Source organism: Sturnira hondurensis, unplaced genomic scaffold, assembly GCF_014824575.4.
Source record: "Sturnira hondurensis isolate 20B ecotype Veracruz unplaced genomic scaffold, ASM1482457v3 Scaffold0004474, whole genome shotgun sequence".
Lineage (NCBI taxonomy): Eukaryota > Metazoa > Chordata > Mammalia > Chiroptera > Phyllostomidae > Sturnira > Sturnira hondurensis.
In genome coordinates this window covers 11413446-11432816 of record NW_028077105.1, presented here as the reverse complement: position 1 = coordinate 11432816, position 19371 = coordinate 11413446, and the positions used below count along the sequence as shown (strand labels likewise).

At 38.7% G+C, this 19371-nt stretch overlaps 1 protein-coding gene across 2 annotated transcripts; it reads left to right on the top strand.

The window, feature by feature from the left end:
* The first annotated feature begins 1131 nt into the window (after positions 1–1131).
* Positions 1132–17010, top strand: HINT3 (histidine triad nucleotide binding protein 3). Of its 2 annotated transcripts, XM_037045810.1 has the most exons (6): positions 1132–1430; positions 8280–8397; positions 11783–11852; positions 13656–13782; positions 14503–14595; positions 16518–17010. In XM_037045810.1, exons 1-5 carry the CDS (start codon positions 1227–1229, stop codon positions 14551–14553), a joined length of 570 nt encoding a protein of 189 aa, XP_036901705.1. In that variant the 5' UTR covers positions 1132–1226; the 3' UTR covers positions 14554–14595; positions 16518–17010. The 2 variants fall into 2 exon arrangements, with proteins under 2 accessions (XP_036901705.1, XP_036901706.1); XM_037045811.1 differs by lacking the exon at positions 14503–14595.
* The last annotated feature ends 2361 nt before the right edge of the window (positions 17011–19371 follow it).

The window sequence follows — 19371 nt, the reverse complement described above, 5'->3', positions numbered from 1 at the left end:
AGCCAGGGCTGTTACCTGTTTTCTAATCAACAAATTCCAAGGTTACAACTACTATAATGAGCTAGTTGAAGAAAAATTTCGGTGTTAAAAAGAAGTTCTGTGTTCAGAAAGACTGGAGGGTTCTGGTGTTGGATAAACTTTTATCTGAATGGTCTCCATCAACGATTAGTTGTGTACGGTATTAGACAAGTCGTTCTGAGCTTGTTTCTTCATCTCTGTAGTGCGAATTAGAAAACCAATGTTGCTTGTTTTAAGGATTACATGCACATTTTAAGTGTTCAGCAAAAGCCAAGAATTATGAAATAAAAAGTTAAGATCAAATCACAGTCCACCTTGAATACTCAGCTAAGGAATGGGAACTTTTCCTTTGGGTGTGATAGTGACTCAACAGATTTTGTTTGCGTGACAGAAGAGTCAAGGAGGGAAACTAGTCAGAAGGTTATTGCAGTAGTCGGGGTGAGGTATAACGAGACATTAGCAGCAAATTTCTGTGATATTTCAGACGATAAACTACGGGACTCCAGGGCACCCTGTGCATGAGGAATTTATGACCAAGGCCTCCATTTTCATGTAGTTGGTGCTGTTAACATCAAGGAAAACAGATGCGAAGTTCTGTTTTGGACATTTTCATCCCAAGCACTTAAAACCACTGGGCTGAAAAGGCAGGCGAAAGCATCAAACATGATGTACGTTGAAAAGAAAGCTCTAGGAATTTTGTTCACTCTCTTTAGACCTTTGTCTTTACAACATCTCAATATATTCTTGGGGCCTTGTCTATTACAGGGCAGGGAAATAAACGTCTACGACACCTAACACATCGCTTTTGGCTGGGCCTTAGGGCGCGCTGGTGGTGTCACCACAACGAGGGGCGTGCCCCCGCGCATTGGGGACGTCTTGCGTCATCACCAAGGAGACGCAGGGGGCGTAGCAACTCCCGCTCTCACCGCCGTCTCCCGCCTGCGGTCCTAGTTGCGTACTCGCTCGCCCCCTCGTGGTGCAGGCTTCGAGGCCAGCCGCAGGCTTTGAGGCCCAGCATCATGCCGCCCACCCCCTAGCGTCAGCCTGGATCAGCGCGTGCGCCTGACGCGGCTCCGCCCAGCACCGAGCGAGGGGCGACGCCAGGAGGTAAGGCCGAGAAGGTGCAGGAGGCGGACTCCGTCTAGGCCCAGTGATCCGGGAGAAACCGAAGCTCTGGGCCACGGGGGGCGGGCCACGGGGGGGCCACGATGGCGGAGGAGCAGAAGCACTGTAGCCTGGAATCACAGCCCTGCTACAATGCAGCAGCGGCGACTGCACAGCCTACGGTGTCTTCCTCGAAGACCACAGAGGTCACCGGAGAGTCAGCGGAGCCCGAAGACTACAATAGCAAGTGCGTGTTCTGCCGGATTGCAGGGCGGCAGGAGCCTGGCACCGAACTCCTGTATTGTGAGGTGGGCAGCCACGAGCGGCCGGCGTGGGTGGCGAGCGATCACTCCTGGTTGCTCGGGAACTGGGTCTTGGGTGGGGGCGGGGCGGAGGAACCTGAGTGAGTGGGGGTGGGGGAGTTTGGGTGTCCGAGTGTGGGTCGCAGACTCCCTTCTCTTCGCACGGGGAGTTCTCCAGCTGTCCGCTTGGCTGTCCTGAGCGAAGAGATGTAGTGATGAGGCCAAACATTTGGCGTGTCTCTGCAGGTATCGAGGTCTTTGCTGTTAAGCTCTGCACACTCCGCTACTGATAAGCAGCGAAAACTAGTAGAAAATTGATATTAGTAATTGCAAGGGTTTTGTTGTTGTTGTTGTTATGACACCTTGGTGTTGGAGGGTCATTGAGAAGATAAAGGATAGTACCTGTTCAGATTTTACAATCTAAAAGGGGGCGTGAGCGCAGAGGGAGGCGGTGCTGACTGCAGCGCCCTGTGCTGGGGGAAAGCAGTGTTGTGCAAGCCTGTGGGACGGCCTCCTGATCCTGATTGGAAGGGTCAGGGAAGCTCTTTAAGCTCCTTCCCGGGGAAGTGAGGCGTTAGAAATAAGCAGGAGCTGGCCAAGTGAGAAAACAATGTTTTAGGCAGAGAGCACCTCCAGAGGTTCATTTTGTGCCATACAGCTAACAATGTAATGGGAGTTTAGAGTTTGAGGTGAACGGGGAGGTTGCAGAGTTAAACAAGGCGCCAGATTATTAAAGGTGTTGCGGTTCATTTTAAGGAGTTTTCTCTTTATCTGAAGAGTGAAGGGAAGCCCCACAATGTTTAATATTGGGTTAGGGGAAGGGGTTGAGGAGTTACCTAAAGGGGTTTGATCTTTGAAAGATCATTCTGGCACTGTTCCTAGACGGGAGGAGACCAGTCTGGAGGCCTGTGAGGAGGCTGTTGAAGTGATGCAGACAGATGATGGCCTGGAGTAAGGACGTGGTAGTGGGGGCTGAAGAAAGTGGCAGGGTGTAGGGATATTTCGGAGGTGAAGAAGGCAGGGCTTATTGATAGAAGCAGGTGAGTGGTTCTTAACTGGAAGCAATGGCTCCCCAGGGGAGTTTTGTGAATGCCTTGGGATGCTTTTCTTTGTAGCAACTATGCCGTCAAGGAGGACTCCTGGCACCTAGTGGGTAGTGGCCAAGGTTGCTAATATTATACAATGCACAGGACAGCCCCCTGCGGCAACGAATTATCTAGCCCCCAGCTGTTGATAGTGCCTGGGCTGAGAAACCCTGATTTTGACATGGGAAAATGAGGAAGAGAAAGGAGGAGGTCCAGGGTGATTTCCAGATTTCTGGCTGGGGTAATCTGGTGCCATCTCTTCCAGATTGGAATATAGAGGAGAGCAGATGGCCAGGAGAGTGGTGGGGAGGGTCAAAACAATGAGCTCAGTTTTGGAACTGAGTTTGAGGCGAGTGTGAGGCATCTTGAGTACAGATGTCCAGTGAGTGGTTAGGTAGTCCAGTCCTCTGTAGAGATCTGGATTTCTAGCCCAGGTTACAGGAACTGCCAGTTTAGAAATGGAAATTGAAAAGAGGGTAACTGAGGAGATGACCTAGGAAGTATATATAGAGTAAGAAGTGAAGGGGGGCCTACAGGGAATCCTAAAGAACACTGATGTTATAAGGGAGAGGCAGAGGAAAAGGACCTGAAAAGGGGACAGAGAAGGAACAGTCAAAGAAAGAGAAGGAACGCTAGGAGGGCCCAGAAAAGGGAATATGTCAAGCAGAAGGGAATGAGCAGCAACATCAGTTTTCCTGAATTCTCAAGTCTGGGGTAGGTCACCTCCCACTTGCTTGTGGAGAGGCCAAGTTCGATCGGAACTGGTTCTGTCCCCAAGATGATGGTCACTCACCTCTAGGAGCTCAATTGCTGTGTAGCAGTGAGACGGAAGGCAGATTGTAGTTGATTGAGAAGGACCTGGAGATGAAAAATTGAAGAGAGCAAATATGGACAATTAAAAAATTTTTAGACAACTTTTGAAGGAAGTTTGGCAGTCTTGGGGAGGAGGGAAAGGGAGTGATAGCTACAGGGGAATTGGGGGTTGAGAGAAAGCTTTTTAAGGTGGTGAAGAGTCAGCATGTTTCAATACTAATGGGAAGATGCCAGTGGAGAGAGGTGTACAGTGGCCCAGGGGCTTAGAGCTTTGTCCCTGGGAGAGAGGAAACTGTACTCATTCGTCGCTCAGTATTTGAATGAATGCCTTCTCTGCACCAGGTACTGTTGGAGGCAGCGGGATACAGAAGTAGACAAAAAGTGCAAAAATCCCCATCCTCGTGGGCACAGGCAGTCACAATAAGCAAAATATTAAGTAAAATGCATAGTTTATTAGGTGGTGAAAAATAAAAGAAAGGGGATGCAATTTTTAAGTTTTTGTCAGGAAAAGCTGCACCCAGAAGGTGGCATTTGAGTGAAGGCTTGGAGGAGGGATGGAGCAAATTACCTGGTTATTTAGAAGTAAAATGTCTGAAGCATCTCCTCTGGAGGCCAGGAAAGAGGATCAGGGAGACAGAAGGGTGTTGTGTCGTGTTGAAGGTCTGCTGAGGTTGAGGACAGTTAGTTTACCGTCTGCTCAGCTGTGTGATTTTTGTATTCGTCCAGCAGCCTAAGTCTAGCTGCAGTTAAGGTGGGCAGTAGTGTCGACCCGGGTTGGGGCCTGGCCATACGGGTGTTATGGAAGTACAATGGGACAAAGGTAAGAATTTTTGGATAAGAGATTGGTTCAGGTGATAGACCATGAAACCTATGGTGAGTAGGGGAAAGAAGCGGAGACGGAGCAGCTGATGGGGAGACAGAATAAGTTGTTGCCCTGCGAAACAGGCTTCTTGCTGAACTGATCCGTGGAGTTGGAAGGGACCCAGCTCTGCGTCTTCATTCAGTGTTTATTATACTAAATATAAAATTAGGTTAGTGAGAGGATGAGTGAGTGTTTTAACTTTGCAGAGTTCAATATTTCTTTGACTCCTAGAAATTGCTTTTAAATTTTGCATACTCCAGTACCAATGTTGAAGAAAAGTAGGAGAAAATTGTTGTGGAAAGCTTTGTCTGAAAATAGTCACGGAGAGGGATGGGATCATTCGACGTATATCACAGCTTTCCTCCTGGTGGCTTTGTCTTTCTGTTTAAGCATCTGTCATTTATTTATTCGAGTTTTGTAGGCTTAATATGTGCTATTCACTTCGCGTTCAGAGATGAATATGACATGTCCCACACTTGAGAAACTTGCCTGTGATTTGAATTGAAAGCAGAAAATAAAAAATTCTCTTTTAGTGGGTGTCATAGGAGTAGATCATCAAAATTTTGTATTCAAAGTCACTTGAAATCATCCTTTCTTTGTGTGGTTATTTATCCAACTGATATACAGTCAGGTTCATTGATTTCTTTTTGTTTTCCATTTTTATGGGCTAAATTGTTTTTCTTTTTAAGTCCAGAAATGTATGTTAAATGTTGACTCTTTTAAAGTCAAAATTGTAAAGCAAAGCACATTCGGAAAAACCCAGTATCCATTCTCTTGGCATTTCTGCCCTGTTCCTCTTCCCCCATAAGAAATTTAAAAAATATTTTTGATTTATTCTTTCATTGTAAGTAAATATGTATGTGTGTATTTCTTTTGTATTATTCCTTTTTACACAAAAGATAGCGTAACCACTTTCCTGCTCCTTGCCTTTTTTTTAGAAGTATACTCCAGAAATGATTTTATAAGTATATGATTTCATGTGACTCTATTGTGTGGGTTTCATAATTTAGTCAGTTTCCTAGTTGAATTATGAACACTTGGGTTATTTTCAGTCTTTTGCTGTCATAAATCGTTCTGTAGCCTTGTACTTACATCATTGCATATGTCTTGCCAGTGTATCTTTGGAATAGGAGAATAGTCTTTCTTAAAATGAAAAGTCTGAATAATGGCTGGGTCAGTATGGGAGAGAGGGTGACTTCAGACATCCAGTTTCAACATTTTAGAAAGCTCAGTGGAAATCTAATTCCATCATTGATTGCACAGGCTAAGACATCAAGGGTTTTTTTTCTTGCTTTTGACAGGAATTTTATCTATTTCTGGTGATGACAGTTATATTGATTTTTTGTTGTGACTTACAATTGGGAAAATTCTTCATACATGATGTTTAGTGAACAAAACAGGGGTTTTGTTTAGTGAACAAAACCTTTCAAAACAGGGGTTTTGGAAGCAAAGACGGAGAACAGGACATTTGGCTCATTCTTGAGCCTGAGTCGTGGAGTGTGAGACAACATGTTTTTAGGAGCTTTAATTTTTTTCTCCTGTTTTATTTTAGTTATTTGTATCTTCTTATTACTACATTTAAAAAAATTCTCACTCCAGGATATGTTTATTGATTTTAGAGGGAGAGAGAAACATAGATGTGAGAGATAAACAGCTATTGACTGGTTGCCTCCCTTACATTCCCCAGCCAGGGATTGAACCCTCAACCTTTTGGTGTGGCGTATGGGACAAGGCTCCAACGGACTGAGACACCCAGCCAGGGTGTAGATTGTATTTTCTTGTTCCATGAATCTAAAGCACTGTTACTCCTGCCTTGAGGTAGAATTCAGCCACCTTATCTCAAACTAATTGTAATCAGACTGTATTCTGTACCAGAAAGGTACAGAATCATTTACCTATGGATTTAAATCATTTACCTCTGGATTTAAAAAAGTTAATGCCATAATTGAAGGGAAATAAAGACATTTAAATTACTGTGTTACGAATCAATCTGGAGAGTACAATAGTGGCGGGCTTTGTTGTGCTCTGTTTCCCCCCAGCACCGATTGTTTCTCATCTGGAAGCACTGAAGACACAGCGACAAAGTGTTAAAGAATCAAACACATATTGTGGTCCTTGGTCTCATCGTTTTCTAAAACATTTTATGGATGTCAATATTTAGCTAGGATGTCACTATTAGCTAGAAAAGCCACAATAAAAATGTATTGAAATTGATATAATTGTCTTAGGTGTTGTTTTCAGGTTCCCCAAGCCATCCAGCCTTTTAGGATTTCTCTTTATATACATATATATTCACATGTGTATGTGTATAAAGAGAAATGTATATACATACATGTATATATGTATGTGTGTATATACACACACACACACACAAAACTGGTCTGAGCCTCTGCCCATACATCCTGGAAACACAGCTCTCCTCTTGGCTGACCAGAGGACCTTCTCGCGGGCTGGGGGCAGTGTGCTGCGTATGCTGTCTGTAGTCATTTCTCCTGACTTTCTGTCTCTACTTCATTTTCTCTCTCAGCCTCAAACTTTTGTCTTACATTAACCAAGGGGAGTAACACAAGTTCTATCCCTTTCATTTTCTTGATAGTTTAGCACAAAGGAGCAGTTGCAGTCGATTTTTCCTGAGAGTTTGGGCATTATGAAGGATTCTCTCATTCAAGTGCAGCGTCTCATGCTCAGTTCGGTTCTTGTCTGAACACTCTTGCCCTGCCTTGTGTTACGTTCAGCGGGCCCATCAGTGTTTAGCACAGGGTCTTAAAAATATAGGATTTCCCCCTTCCTACTATAGACAAGTTACTATCTTAGAGACAAGTTACACTTAATAGCTGGAAAAATAATCAAGATTTTTGTATTGTTGTGCCTTCACATTTTAGCAGCTTCTGTACTGAAGATATGTAAGTGCACACAGCAACTGCATCAGTATTTAAACAGTATTTTAATAAAGTACTATCACGGGCATTTTATAGAAGTCTTATGGAAATGTTACATAATACCTTGTTTTTACCACTTTCCATTTCAGCTATGGTTCTACTGAGAGCTAAAGTAGACAGAAGTTCTCATTCTCCCCGGAGGTTGGCTTGTCCGTCACCTGAAGCTTCGATGGGCAGTATGGGAAATCTAGGGAAGCTAATGACGCACTATGTACAGTTGCCTTTCAGCATTCTCATTGGAACCAAGATTACTGGATATGAGAATCTCATTCAAATTGAGTTTTGGATCCTTGAATGGAGAACTAATGCATTGTGGGAGTTCTCCTGAGGGAACCTATGCTTATTGATACCGATTTTTATTTAATTTTGACTAACTTTTTAGTATAAGATATTGAGTAAGGTTATTAAGTAACAGATTTTTCTCTTGGAGAGCTTGAAACTAAAATGTCCATAGATTGAAAAACTCCCTTTTTGGTTTTCTTTGATTTTTCCTTATACTACTATATGGAGTATTTAAACCAGGAGACTGATGTAATGGATTGGACACGTGAGTTAGTACCATATACTGGTGTGGGTTTGAGCATTTCAGTGGCTTTTTAATGCTGTAAAGTGGTACGTAAACGTAAAGAAGATCTTGTATACAGTTGCTATAAAAATACTTAAATGTAATCCCTGGCTATGTAGATACCATATACATTCTCATTATAACTGAGGAACATGCTGCTTTGGAAAGAAATTAAATGTGAAAAAGTATTTATCAATTTTGTTATCACTGTGTAGTCAAACCTTTAAGAGTACATATTAAAAGTGAAAAAACCCTGGGGTGGAGATGGAGAGGTAGACAGTGAAATAAAGATAATTCTGGGATTGTTGTCAGTGGAGTTTCAATGAACCTCTTTGTAATTGTTTTCCTGAAACTGACTTTATACAAGTCCTTTTATTCTCTGGAACACACAAGCATCTCATGAAAAATGCTCGAGCTTGTCTTTACAGCTTAATGCATAATCACGAAATTGCCCACTGGGGCTTAGTTATAACGTAAGTGCCGTTTTCCTATCAGACTGAGATTTCTGATGTTTACAACAGGCCTGAGCAGCATTAGGTAATTTTTTTTTTAACAAAATCACTAACAAATGTTATTTTCTTTTTCTCTTAGAATGAAGACCTAGTTTGCTTCAAAGATATCAAACCAGCAGCACCTCATCATTACCTTGTGGTGCCAAAAAAGCATATCGGAAACTGTAGAGACCTGAAGAAGGAGCAGATAGAACTTGGTAAGATGACGGCAGTATTCCTCGTGGTTCTGTCATCTTCGTTGGCATCAGTGGTAGCAGTGGCAATTAAAAAGCCTAGCCAGGTAGTATGAAAAGGAGCATTATGACTTTCTGAAGCTTTCATTATGAAGAATTTCAAATGTATGCAGAAATAAAGAAAATAGTATAATCTCTGTATTTATCACTCAGCCTTAATATTTATTAACTCATGGCCAACCTTTTTTCATCTGTTAATCTTCTCCCACAGTGTGTTTGAAACATCTCAGATACCATGTTTTTACGTGCCATTGAGTCAGCTCCAACTCCTGGTGACCCTATGAGTGAGTGATGTCCACAGTGTTCTGTCCTCAACAGCTCTGCTCAGCCCCTGTACACTCACCTACAGCTTCTTCCATGGAGTTGGTCCAGCTTATAATTTGTCTTTCTGGCTGCCTTCTTTTCCCCTCAGAATTATTGTCTTTCCCAGAGAACTCTGCCTTCTCATAATTTGTTTAATTTTTAACATCTCTAAAAGATAATGTCTTTCTGTGTTTTTTAAATGATGGCATTTGTTGACTTTGAAAATAAAAGGTGCTGTGAAAAATTATGTACAAATAGTTATGAGATAATATATGAGCTCATATTGCCTGAGAGTGAGACCATGTTGGTAGCTGTGTGATAGTTTCCTGTGTAGATGAAATTTTAGTTTACTTACGAGATTTCAGTGATGAACTTTTAGTCTCTGGAAAGAAATTCTGAATTTTGTGTCTTATAGGATTATCTTGTGTTTTTCTGTTCATGATTTCTGTGACTTGTCTGTTACCATTTACTAAGATATTTTTAAGTTCATTTCTCATCTGCTTTGATAGCCTTTGTCACCAGGGGTTGGGATTAGTCAGGTGCTGGGCAGATACATAGATTGGGCCATATGTTTTGAAGGTCAATGAGAAATACCTTTTTTGTAGAAAATCTTGGTGTGTCGGTCCCTAGTATTTAGCCTGCTGAATTACGAGTTTTTAAACTGTTTATTTCCTAGATAATGCAGGTTCCTTAGTCATCTGAAGTTCTGTCCGTACATTCACACTCATTCCGACAGATGGAGGCCAGATGCAGCCTTCATTAAAAAGCCTAGCCAGGTAGTATTCAGTGCCAGGCAGCGGCCACCACCGTGGACTTCAGTACTGATGTACTTTTATATTTCTTTTTCTTGAGGAGGGAGAAAGTTTGTTTTTTTAATATTTCTATTTTTTAAAACTTTTTCTAATTGGTGCAAATCAAATGTTCCGAATTTTGAAGCGGCATGGCGGATATTTGGGATTTTATTATACTTATGCTATTCTTTTTGATTTTGTGAACATTTGAATATTTCCATAATAAACATTTTTAAGTTCTTGCAATTAATATTTTATATAGTCTATAAAGTTATAAAAGTAATAAGCATATGAAAGAGCTCTATAACACTATCAAGCTCTGTGACTATAATTGACACTTACAGAACTCCACCTAACTATAGAATATGCATTTTGTTAAGAGCACATGTTCACCAAGATAAACTTTGTTGTAGGCAATACAATGTATCTAAATACACTTCGATCATTAAAATCTTATAAAATATCTTCTTTAATGACAATGGAATAGAAAAATAATAAAATCTATAATAACACTATTTTAAAATTAACACGTTTGAATAACTTACAAATAAAAAGGTAAAAAAAGTCAACATTTTGGATTGATTGGTAACAAAAATATACAACGTATTAACATTCATGGAATGCAGCTCACGCAGTGCCTAGAGGGAAATTTATAGCTTTAAATGCTTATATTAGAAAAGGAGGTTTAGAACAAATGGCCTAAGTTTTCACTTTCGGATGCTAGAAAGAGTCAAGTGAGTCAGACTCAAATAAGTATAAAGAAAGAAGTAGCAAAGAGTAGATATTAGTGAAAGAGAAAAGAGATGGTAGGTTTTGCTCCATGTATTTTGGATCTGATTTTAAATGAGTACATAATCATGATTGCTATTTTTCCCAATAAATTGATTCTTTTTTATCATTATAAAATGTCCCTGTTTATCTCTGGAAATACTTCTTGAGCCTGTTTTGAATGGTATGTAGGTAGCTACCTCAACCTTCTTATTACTTATTGTTTGCACAGGTTAGCTTTTCCTATCCTTTCAACCAAACTGAATTTTGTATTTAAAGGCTTGAAGATAGCAATGCAGTGACTCTGCTGTGGTTGGATCTACATCTGCTGTCTTGCCCTTTGTCTTCTCTGTGTCCCACTTGTTTTTGTGATCCTGCTTCTTCTTTCCTGCCTTCTTGTAGTTGATAAAATCTTTGTTTTTTTAGTATTTCACTTTATCTGTTCCCCTTTTCAGGTATCTCTCTTCCCATTTTTTAAGTTGTTGCACTATGGAGATTAAAATACACATATTGTAATGATCACAGCCTGTTTGAGTTAACATTGTATCACTTCATGTAAAGTGTGAGAAACTTTTGCAACACTTTATTATTGTTGTCATATGTATTTCATCTACATATTTTCTAACCCCATAATACTGTTAAAAGTATTGTTTTAAACATTCATATATGTCTTTTAAAGGGAGTATGAGATAATTTACCCACATTTTGGTGCTATCTGGCATACCTGAGAGGAAAACCATGTACACTCTGGCTAGAAGTAATGGGAGCTTATTTTTGACATGAGGTCCGGCAGCCTCCTGCATCCAGCCTCATGTAGAGAAGTAAGCATCAGGAACAGATTTCTAAACCTTATTATAACAACTATTCTCTGTAAATCTCTCACTTTCCCCCTTTTAAACAGTTAATTATACCCTTCAGAACCAGAAGAGGTGTCAAATTTGTCATTGTGATTTGAAGATGCAGGGTTACCAGACTTTTCCTAGTGGGGAGGCGTATTCCCATCTGGAGGCCATAAAGCTCTGAGATAGTGAAGGTGCCAAGGCAGATAGAATTCGGAAGCCAAAACAGCCCCACAAATATTTAGCTAGTCAAGGCTAAGCTGATCTGAAGGGATCTCATAATCCCTAATGTGGACTCAAAGACAAATTCATTGTTTTCTTGTCTTCTTAATTCAGACCATTTTTAATTGCTTGGTCTTGTACGAGTAGAATTAGACCTCAGTAGGATCAGATGTCCTAAATAGTCATTTGATAATACCCCTCAACAACTGTTCAGAGTCAGCCCATGTGTGGTATTTTGTGATAGGTGGAACCGTCATTTCTGTTGTTGATAAGCAAACTTCTCAGTAACTTAAAGCATTGAATGTGTCTTTAAATGTTTATCCATTGGAGACAATTTTGACTATGACCCTAAAAATTAAGATTAACAATGCTTTTGGGAACTTAATGTCTTCTATGGTGTAATATACTTTTTTTTCTGTTTTATAGTTGAGAACATGGTTACTGCTGGAAAAACCATTCTTGAAAAGAATAATTTCACTGACTTAAAAAATGCAAGGTATGTAGACTTCCATGTAGAAACCAATATTCACAGTTGGTTTTTCGGAAATACTATTTCCTCATGGAAACAGACGGCAGAGGCAACAGAGTTCACAGTTTAAATGCAGTGTTCCTGAAAGTGAGTGCATAGTTCATTGGTAGTGTAAACTTAATTAAAAACCTTCCTCTTCTTATGTTTCAACATGTGATAATTACCACTTACAGTTTGGATAGACAAGTTTATTCAGGCAGTGGGTAGGCAGATAGTTACAAGTCCACTTTTTGTTCATTGTGTGTATTTCAATAAAACTGTGTGTAAATCGACTTTTCCTTAGAAAATATTTTATGTGATTTAAAAATACATTATTATATGTTTAGCATGAAATTAACTTGAATATGTTGCCTGCTAAACTGAACTCTGGTGTTTGTCAAAGTTTGAGCAAAAGCACAAAATGTTCAATTTGGCAACTGTTTTTTTTTCTTTTAAAAACATTTCTATGGCTTTTTCTCATGTGACCAAAGCAGTTCCGGGGCAGGTAGAGTGGAGATAGCTCCTGGCACCTCTGCACTGGAATTCTGAGCGGCCTGAAATCTGATGCTATTCGTGCTACTTGCCATTACTGTGCTGGTACCGCCTGTTACTTTTCAGACACCTCTCCTAGGCGATGCCTGCTCTGCCTACTTGCAGGCTCAGAGGAGACAAGGTGTGAGAATCCTCTGAAAACCGTTAAATACTACCCAAGGGTGATAATGACAGAAACAGATGGCATTTGCTATCCTTTGGTCAAAAGCAGCACGTTCCCTCACCAGTCACAGGAGTGCTGCTTGTTACAGGAGTGGACACTGCGTCTGAATCCTCACTCCACCACTCCCTAACATTGAGACTTTAGGAAGCCTCTTAAACTTTTTGGATCGTGGCTTCCCCATCTCTACAATGAAAGGGTTGAGTTAACCCTGGGGTTTCTTCTAGCTTTCAGGTTACTTGATTCCACATTCTGTGCCTCATATTCCACAGAGGGAAAACCTAGTCTTCTTTTCTAGGGAGTGGTGACAGCTTTTCGATGTGTGTTGCGAATGGAACTTCCATTGTCAGTCCTGAATTGATACAGCATAGGACTTCTGTGACTTTTCCACTTAGAGTAAGTGGACTTGCAAAACTGTAGATTGACTTTTGAGAGGTTAAATCATACTTAAGATTTCTTTTACTAGTCAAAGGAATTCTCTTACGTTTTATAAAGCAAATGAGTATTAATTATTATAATCTAACCTTAAATTGTTAAACAAGACACTCAAGTGTGATACTCACTTGATGTGTAATTACAAATGATGATGTAATGAATTTTTCTACTGAATTACTGGTGGTAAGGACAAGATTTACTGCTTTTGTTAAAGGCTAGAGTGCGCCATCTACTGGCCTTGTCCTGGAATGATGGAACCATCCTTGAGTGTCCTGTGCTTCTCTTTAAGATTCATTGCAGAGGCACATTTTAGGAGAATTAAAGCTTAATATGATAAATACTGACAGTGGTAGGATGGAATGCCAACTCAGAATTCATAAAGGTTTCACTAAGGCACGATACGCTGTTAAGGCCTTCCTTGATGAAGAGTTTATGTTACTGTGCGCTTAAATGTGAAAAGAAGAGGAACTGTGTGAATATTCCGGAGTAGATAAAGAAAAACAGGAAAGGAAATGTTTGAATGCAAATCTGCCTTGGGTAACCTATTTTAAATCTCTTTAATATTTATGTGTTTTATCGTGGAAAAAATGGCTTTAAAGTGTCGTAGAAATGATGTGTCAGTGGTCTGCTCCCTTTCTGTGTAGGATGGGTTTCCACGTGCCACCGTTCTGTTCCATTTCCCACCTGCACCTTCACGTTCTGGCGCCAGTTGATCAGTTTGGCTTCTTTTCAAAATGGGTTTATAGAGCGAATTCCTACTGGTTCATCACAGTAAGTATTACTGATATTCTAGCAGCATTCAAAAATATTTAAAATATTTGTCCTGTTTCTATAGTTTTCCTTTTCTTGGCAACAGCTTTCATAGCTTGGTCATCTGTTTTAACATACAATTGCTTGCACATATCCAAAATAATACTTTTAATTTGGGGGGTTTTCCAGATCATGAGATGTGTAGGAAGAGAAGCTATGGCTAAGTCTCTCCATTGCAAGCAGAGGATATGATGGAGAATGACCATGGCACTGATAGTTCAGAATCCAGAGTTTAGTCTGGATTCAAGTTCTGGCTTCATTAGTTACTTGAGGGACCATGTGCAAGTAACTTAAAATTTTCAAGGCCCAAATTCTTGATCTGTGTATAAGTAATAGTACCTACTTTTAGGGTTGGTAAGAGAATTGATGAAATAATGTACTTGTAAAGCACTTAAAACTGTGGCTTGCAAATAGTACATACTCAGTTAATGTAGCTTGTAGTCTGTCCTCATCATCATTGTTATTGTAGAAATTGAGTTTTTGTAATTTTCGATAGTCAGTTTAAACTTCTTAAAAAGGTCTGTAGAAGAAGCATCATGTAGCAGATCTGAGGTTGAAGCTTTGTGCCTAATAAGTTACAGAATTCTGTAATTATAGAACTCAATAGAATAGAACTCAGCTGGGTATAGGCCTGGGGCCCGACAGTTGGGCCTCAGTCCCTAAATGACTCTGTCCTTCCAATGCCACGTGACTAGTGATTTATCAGACTCCCATCTTCTGTGTCCACGATGATATGGTGGCCTGTAGTTGCTATGTCTGAGTAATGATCAAATGGTAAATTAAATAATTACCATTAGTTAATGCATATTATTTTATTATAGTCATAGTATAATATATAAGAAATTCAAAGGCATTTTATTTCTAGAAACTTAATATTTCAAACTTATTCCTCTCTTCAACTTGTCTAGATGATTTTATTGAATTAAAACTATATTTAAGAAATTTTTATGTATGTATATTTGAAATAAAATAGTGGAAAATTTTGTAGGACAGTTGGTTTGGTCTCTAAAAATATCAGTGGGGTAAAAAGTATTTTTTCTTATTTGTATTTCTAATTTTCTATGTGACCCATGCTTTTATAATAAAAATTAATAAAAAATACATATTTGTAAAATAGTTATGGGGTTGTAAAGTACAGTATAGGGAAAATCCTCAATGATACTGTAATAACTATGTAGGGTATCAGACTTATTGGGGTAAACACTTCCTAAGGTGTATAAATGTCTAATCATTATGTTGAACACTTAAAACTAATATAATATTATATTTCAACTGTATTTAAAAATGAATTTTAAAAAAGTGGAAGGGAATTCTGACCCATGCTATAATATAGATGGACCCTGAGGACGTTAAACCGAATAGTGTACGATTCCACTTATGTGAGGTACCTAGAGTTGTCCAACTCGCAGAGGCAGAAAGTAGGATGCTGGTTGCCAGGAGCTGGGCCCCAGGAGGGAGGGGAGGGTAGAGGACGGGGAGTTACTGTTTGGTGGGTACGGAGTGTTGTTCTGCAGGCTGAAAGGGTTTGGGGGTGGATGTCAGTGAAGGTTGCAGAGCATTGTGAATATACGTAACACCACTGACCTGGGTATTTAACAGATGGTTTACATGTTAAATTTTGTGTGCATGTTTTTACTACAGTAAAAAAATTTAAGAACAAAACAAAAAAATGACTTTCGTAATGTTGTAAACTATTCTTACATAACTTTTTATTTGAAAAAAATGAACAGAGTTCTAAGGTCTGTTAATGGTTCATCCTGGGAATCCGAACCCTTCTTAAATCTGTCAGTTTACAACATATTATGAGACTTTGAAAAAATCAAGATAAAGATATTAAAGTTTATTCCAAAATCTCTTGTATAATATTCTAGATCTGTAAGATGATTGAGAAAAGTATTTGAAATGGTGCAACTAGAAGACTTTACTTTTAATTTTTTAAATAGACTTTATTTGTTAGAGCAGTTTTAGGTTCACGGCAAAATTGAATGGAAAGTCCGGAGCTCCCACCTACCCCTACCCCCCCACGCTCACAATCTGTTGGCATCCCACACCATAGTGATACATTTGTTATAACTCATGAAACTGCATTGACAAATCACTCTAAGTCAAAGTCCATAGTTTACCTTAGGGTTCATTCTTGGTGTTGTAATTCTGTAGGTGTGGACAATGTATAATGACATGTGTCCACCATTACAGTACACAGAATAGTTTCACTGCCCTAAAAATTCTCTGTGCTCTGCCTATTCATCTGTCGGCCCCCCTTAACTCCTGGTAACCACTGATCTTTTTAATTTATCCACAGTTTTGCCTCATCCATAATGTCATTTGGCTGTAGTTGTACAGTTCTGTACTCTTTTTCAGATTTTTTTCATTTAGTAATATGCATTTAAGGTTCCCCCATGTGTAGTTTACATTTAATAACTTTAGTATTATATTTATTTTTCTTATTGAAACTTATTAATGACTATGCAATGTGGATGTGGATAAAATATGCCTATTTATATGCAATGTAGAATACCTTTACTATATTTTATAAAACTGTTACATTTAGTTGTTTTGTAAGATACCTTTAGGAATAGAATTTGTATTATCCAGCTTGTCTGCTGTGGTTTATAGTAATAGGGATGCCAGTAGAATTATTTCATACTGGCTGTGATGTTTGAAATAAAAAATATGTTGTATTTTTAAAATTACAGGCTGATTATTTGATTGAAAAACTAAGAACATGAAAATGACAACAGTGGAAGATTTTCTTAATCTTGGCTCAACATAAACTAATATTTTGGTTTCTTTTAATTCAAATTACAATGGTAAGGTTTGTTGGGTTTTGTAAAAGGCTATTACTGGGTAGCCTGAAATCTTTTCTGAACATCTGTTTCCTGAGATCTGCGATATAGTTATATGAATACTTTGTCATTGACTTTAATGGTTACTTGTCTGAGATTTAAGGTACTAAAGATAAAATCCCATTAAAACAAATTCTGTTGATCAGGAAGGACTCTGTATTAAAATTTTTTCAAATATTTTCATTTCTCACTATGGTCAATTAAATATGATATATTAAATATGATATATTATGAAGAATAAACTGGCATGCAAAGTACTTTGTTGGAGTCTTTATTATTACTATGAAAGAAAAAAAGAAATTGACTGTCTCTTGACAGTTCCATAATTTTGCACATAAAATTTCAGAATAGAGTACTGTGTTACAGAGTGATCTCTGATCTTGATGGGAAGAATTTGTATGTATGTCACTTTTTACTCAGATTTCAGTTTTCACTTCTTGAAGCCTGGCATCTGTGTAATAAATTAGTCCCGAAAGCTATATAATATATGTAATAACTTCTTACAGTGACTTTGCAATACCGATCAATTTGGCTGTCTAAGGGAATTCACTATAACTGAATTTTACTTGTAAGAACATTATAAAGATTATAAAGATCAGTGGTTACCAGGAGTTAAGGGGGGCCGACAGATGAATAGGCAGAGCACAGAGAATTTTTAGGGCAGTGAAACTATTCTGTGTACTGTAATGGTGGACACATGTCATTATACATTGTCCACACCTACAGAATTACAGAATTACGTTTCTTACCACTGTGGGTAAGAAACGTAAAATGGTTATATTAACTTATTAAAACTGGCAGAAATTGTTGCTTTATGGCTTGTTTACTGTACCAAAGGAAAATTAGAATTAAAAAATGATTAGAGCTAGCTTTTATCATGGAAACAGCCTGGTTTAAAAGTAGAGATAGAAAGCCTTGGATGAGAAAATTTATTTTAATAACAGTGTTAATTTTATTGGTATATAATTTTGTGGGGCCTATCTCTTTAGGAATTGTCTTGTTGCTAATCTGGACTAATAATGTCACTATAGGATAAAGAGTAGACACTGAACGCTAATCCTGCGTCGAGCCAGTGTCTAGTAAGTACTGTGACTGAGCATGAGGATTGAAGTGTTGATGTTCGAAATTGGCTAAGATGACTAGTCTTTCTTATTTTTACATGATATTAAACATAGTTTAAAGTAATAAAATACTAATTATAATGTTTAGTTACAACATCTGGAATTTTCGGTTCATTCTTTCATTTATTCATTCAGCAAATATTTGCTGAGCATTTAACATGTACCAGACGTTGCCAGGAGTGGGAAATACAGAAGTGAGAAAGGACTGCCTGCAGCTGCTCACACGAGGGTCAGAGAAAACCGATGACTACAGCTGAGTGTGTTAAGTGCTAAAATGTCTGCAGAGGGGGCTGTGGGGAGGGAAACGCTTTTGTGAGCGGGTGGCAGTAGAATTGAGTCTCCAAGACTCAATGTTAGACAGGTAGGCAGTGGAACTTTAGATCGAGAGACCCAGATATACTTTCCCTGTGTTCTTCTTCCAGTATTATTTACTTCACAGTTGATAGGAATGCCCAAATTCCATTTTACTCACTAGAGGTGGAGAGAGGGATTTGGGAGTAGTGGTATGGATCCTCAAAATTAGATTTACAAGTTAAATCTTAACTGCTTTGTTAAGTAGCTTGCTGAGCACCTACATAGATCAGCAACTACAAGCTTTTATAAATCAGTTCAAACGTGGCCAGATACAGAAAAGGAATATTCAACATGTATGCCATGTTGTGCTATGTGAATTTGCAATGATATAATTGAAAATATTATGATAATAACATTCAATACTTAAGGAATTTTCAATGCCTTATGAATCTTTTTTAAAAAGTGATTAGCCAGTTGTTTTAATTTATATAGGTTTATACTCTCTCACAGTAAGTTTTCCTTCTTTGTTGGAAAACCCGTGAAACATTATATTTTTAGTGGCAGTTTTACCTATAAAGATTAATAATCAAATTACTGCAATTAAAATTTACTTAGCCTTTTCAGTAGTTTACGAATTTGATAGCGATAGCTATCTATAACATTAACTTAACACAAAGCTAATTTAAAACCTATCTTAAACCCTGGCCAGGTGACTCAGTTGGTTGGAGCATTGTCCCATGCACCAAAAGGTTGCGGGTTCGATTCCCAATCAGGGTACATACCTGGGTTGCAGGTTTGACCCCCTAGTCAGGGTGAGTATGGGAGACAACCAAAGGATGTCTCTCTCTCTCTCTCTCCCCCGCCTTCCCCTCTCTCTATAATCAATAGACATATCCTCGGGTGAGAATTTAAAAAACAAACAGACAAACAAACAAACCTGTCTTAGAAATGTTTAAAGTAGTATCAAAAGCATTATTTGTACATGTTGTCCTACTTTTTGTTTGTAATTGGAGAATTGTAAAATTATCAATAATGAGCTATTTCAAACTGTACTTAGCTGAAAGAAAGCTAAATAAATATGGCAAAAATACTGTGTAAAATTCTGCCTATCTGAACTTTTTGTTTGTTTTTAAACACTTTATTGTTTTAGGTTCAGAGCAAAATCGAGAAGAAGGTACAGAGACTTCCCACATAGCTTCTGCCCCACATGCATAGCCTCTCCCATTATCAACATTCCCCATCAGAGTGGTACATTTGTTACAATTGATGAACCTACATTGACACATCCT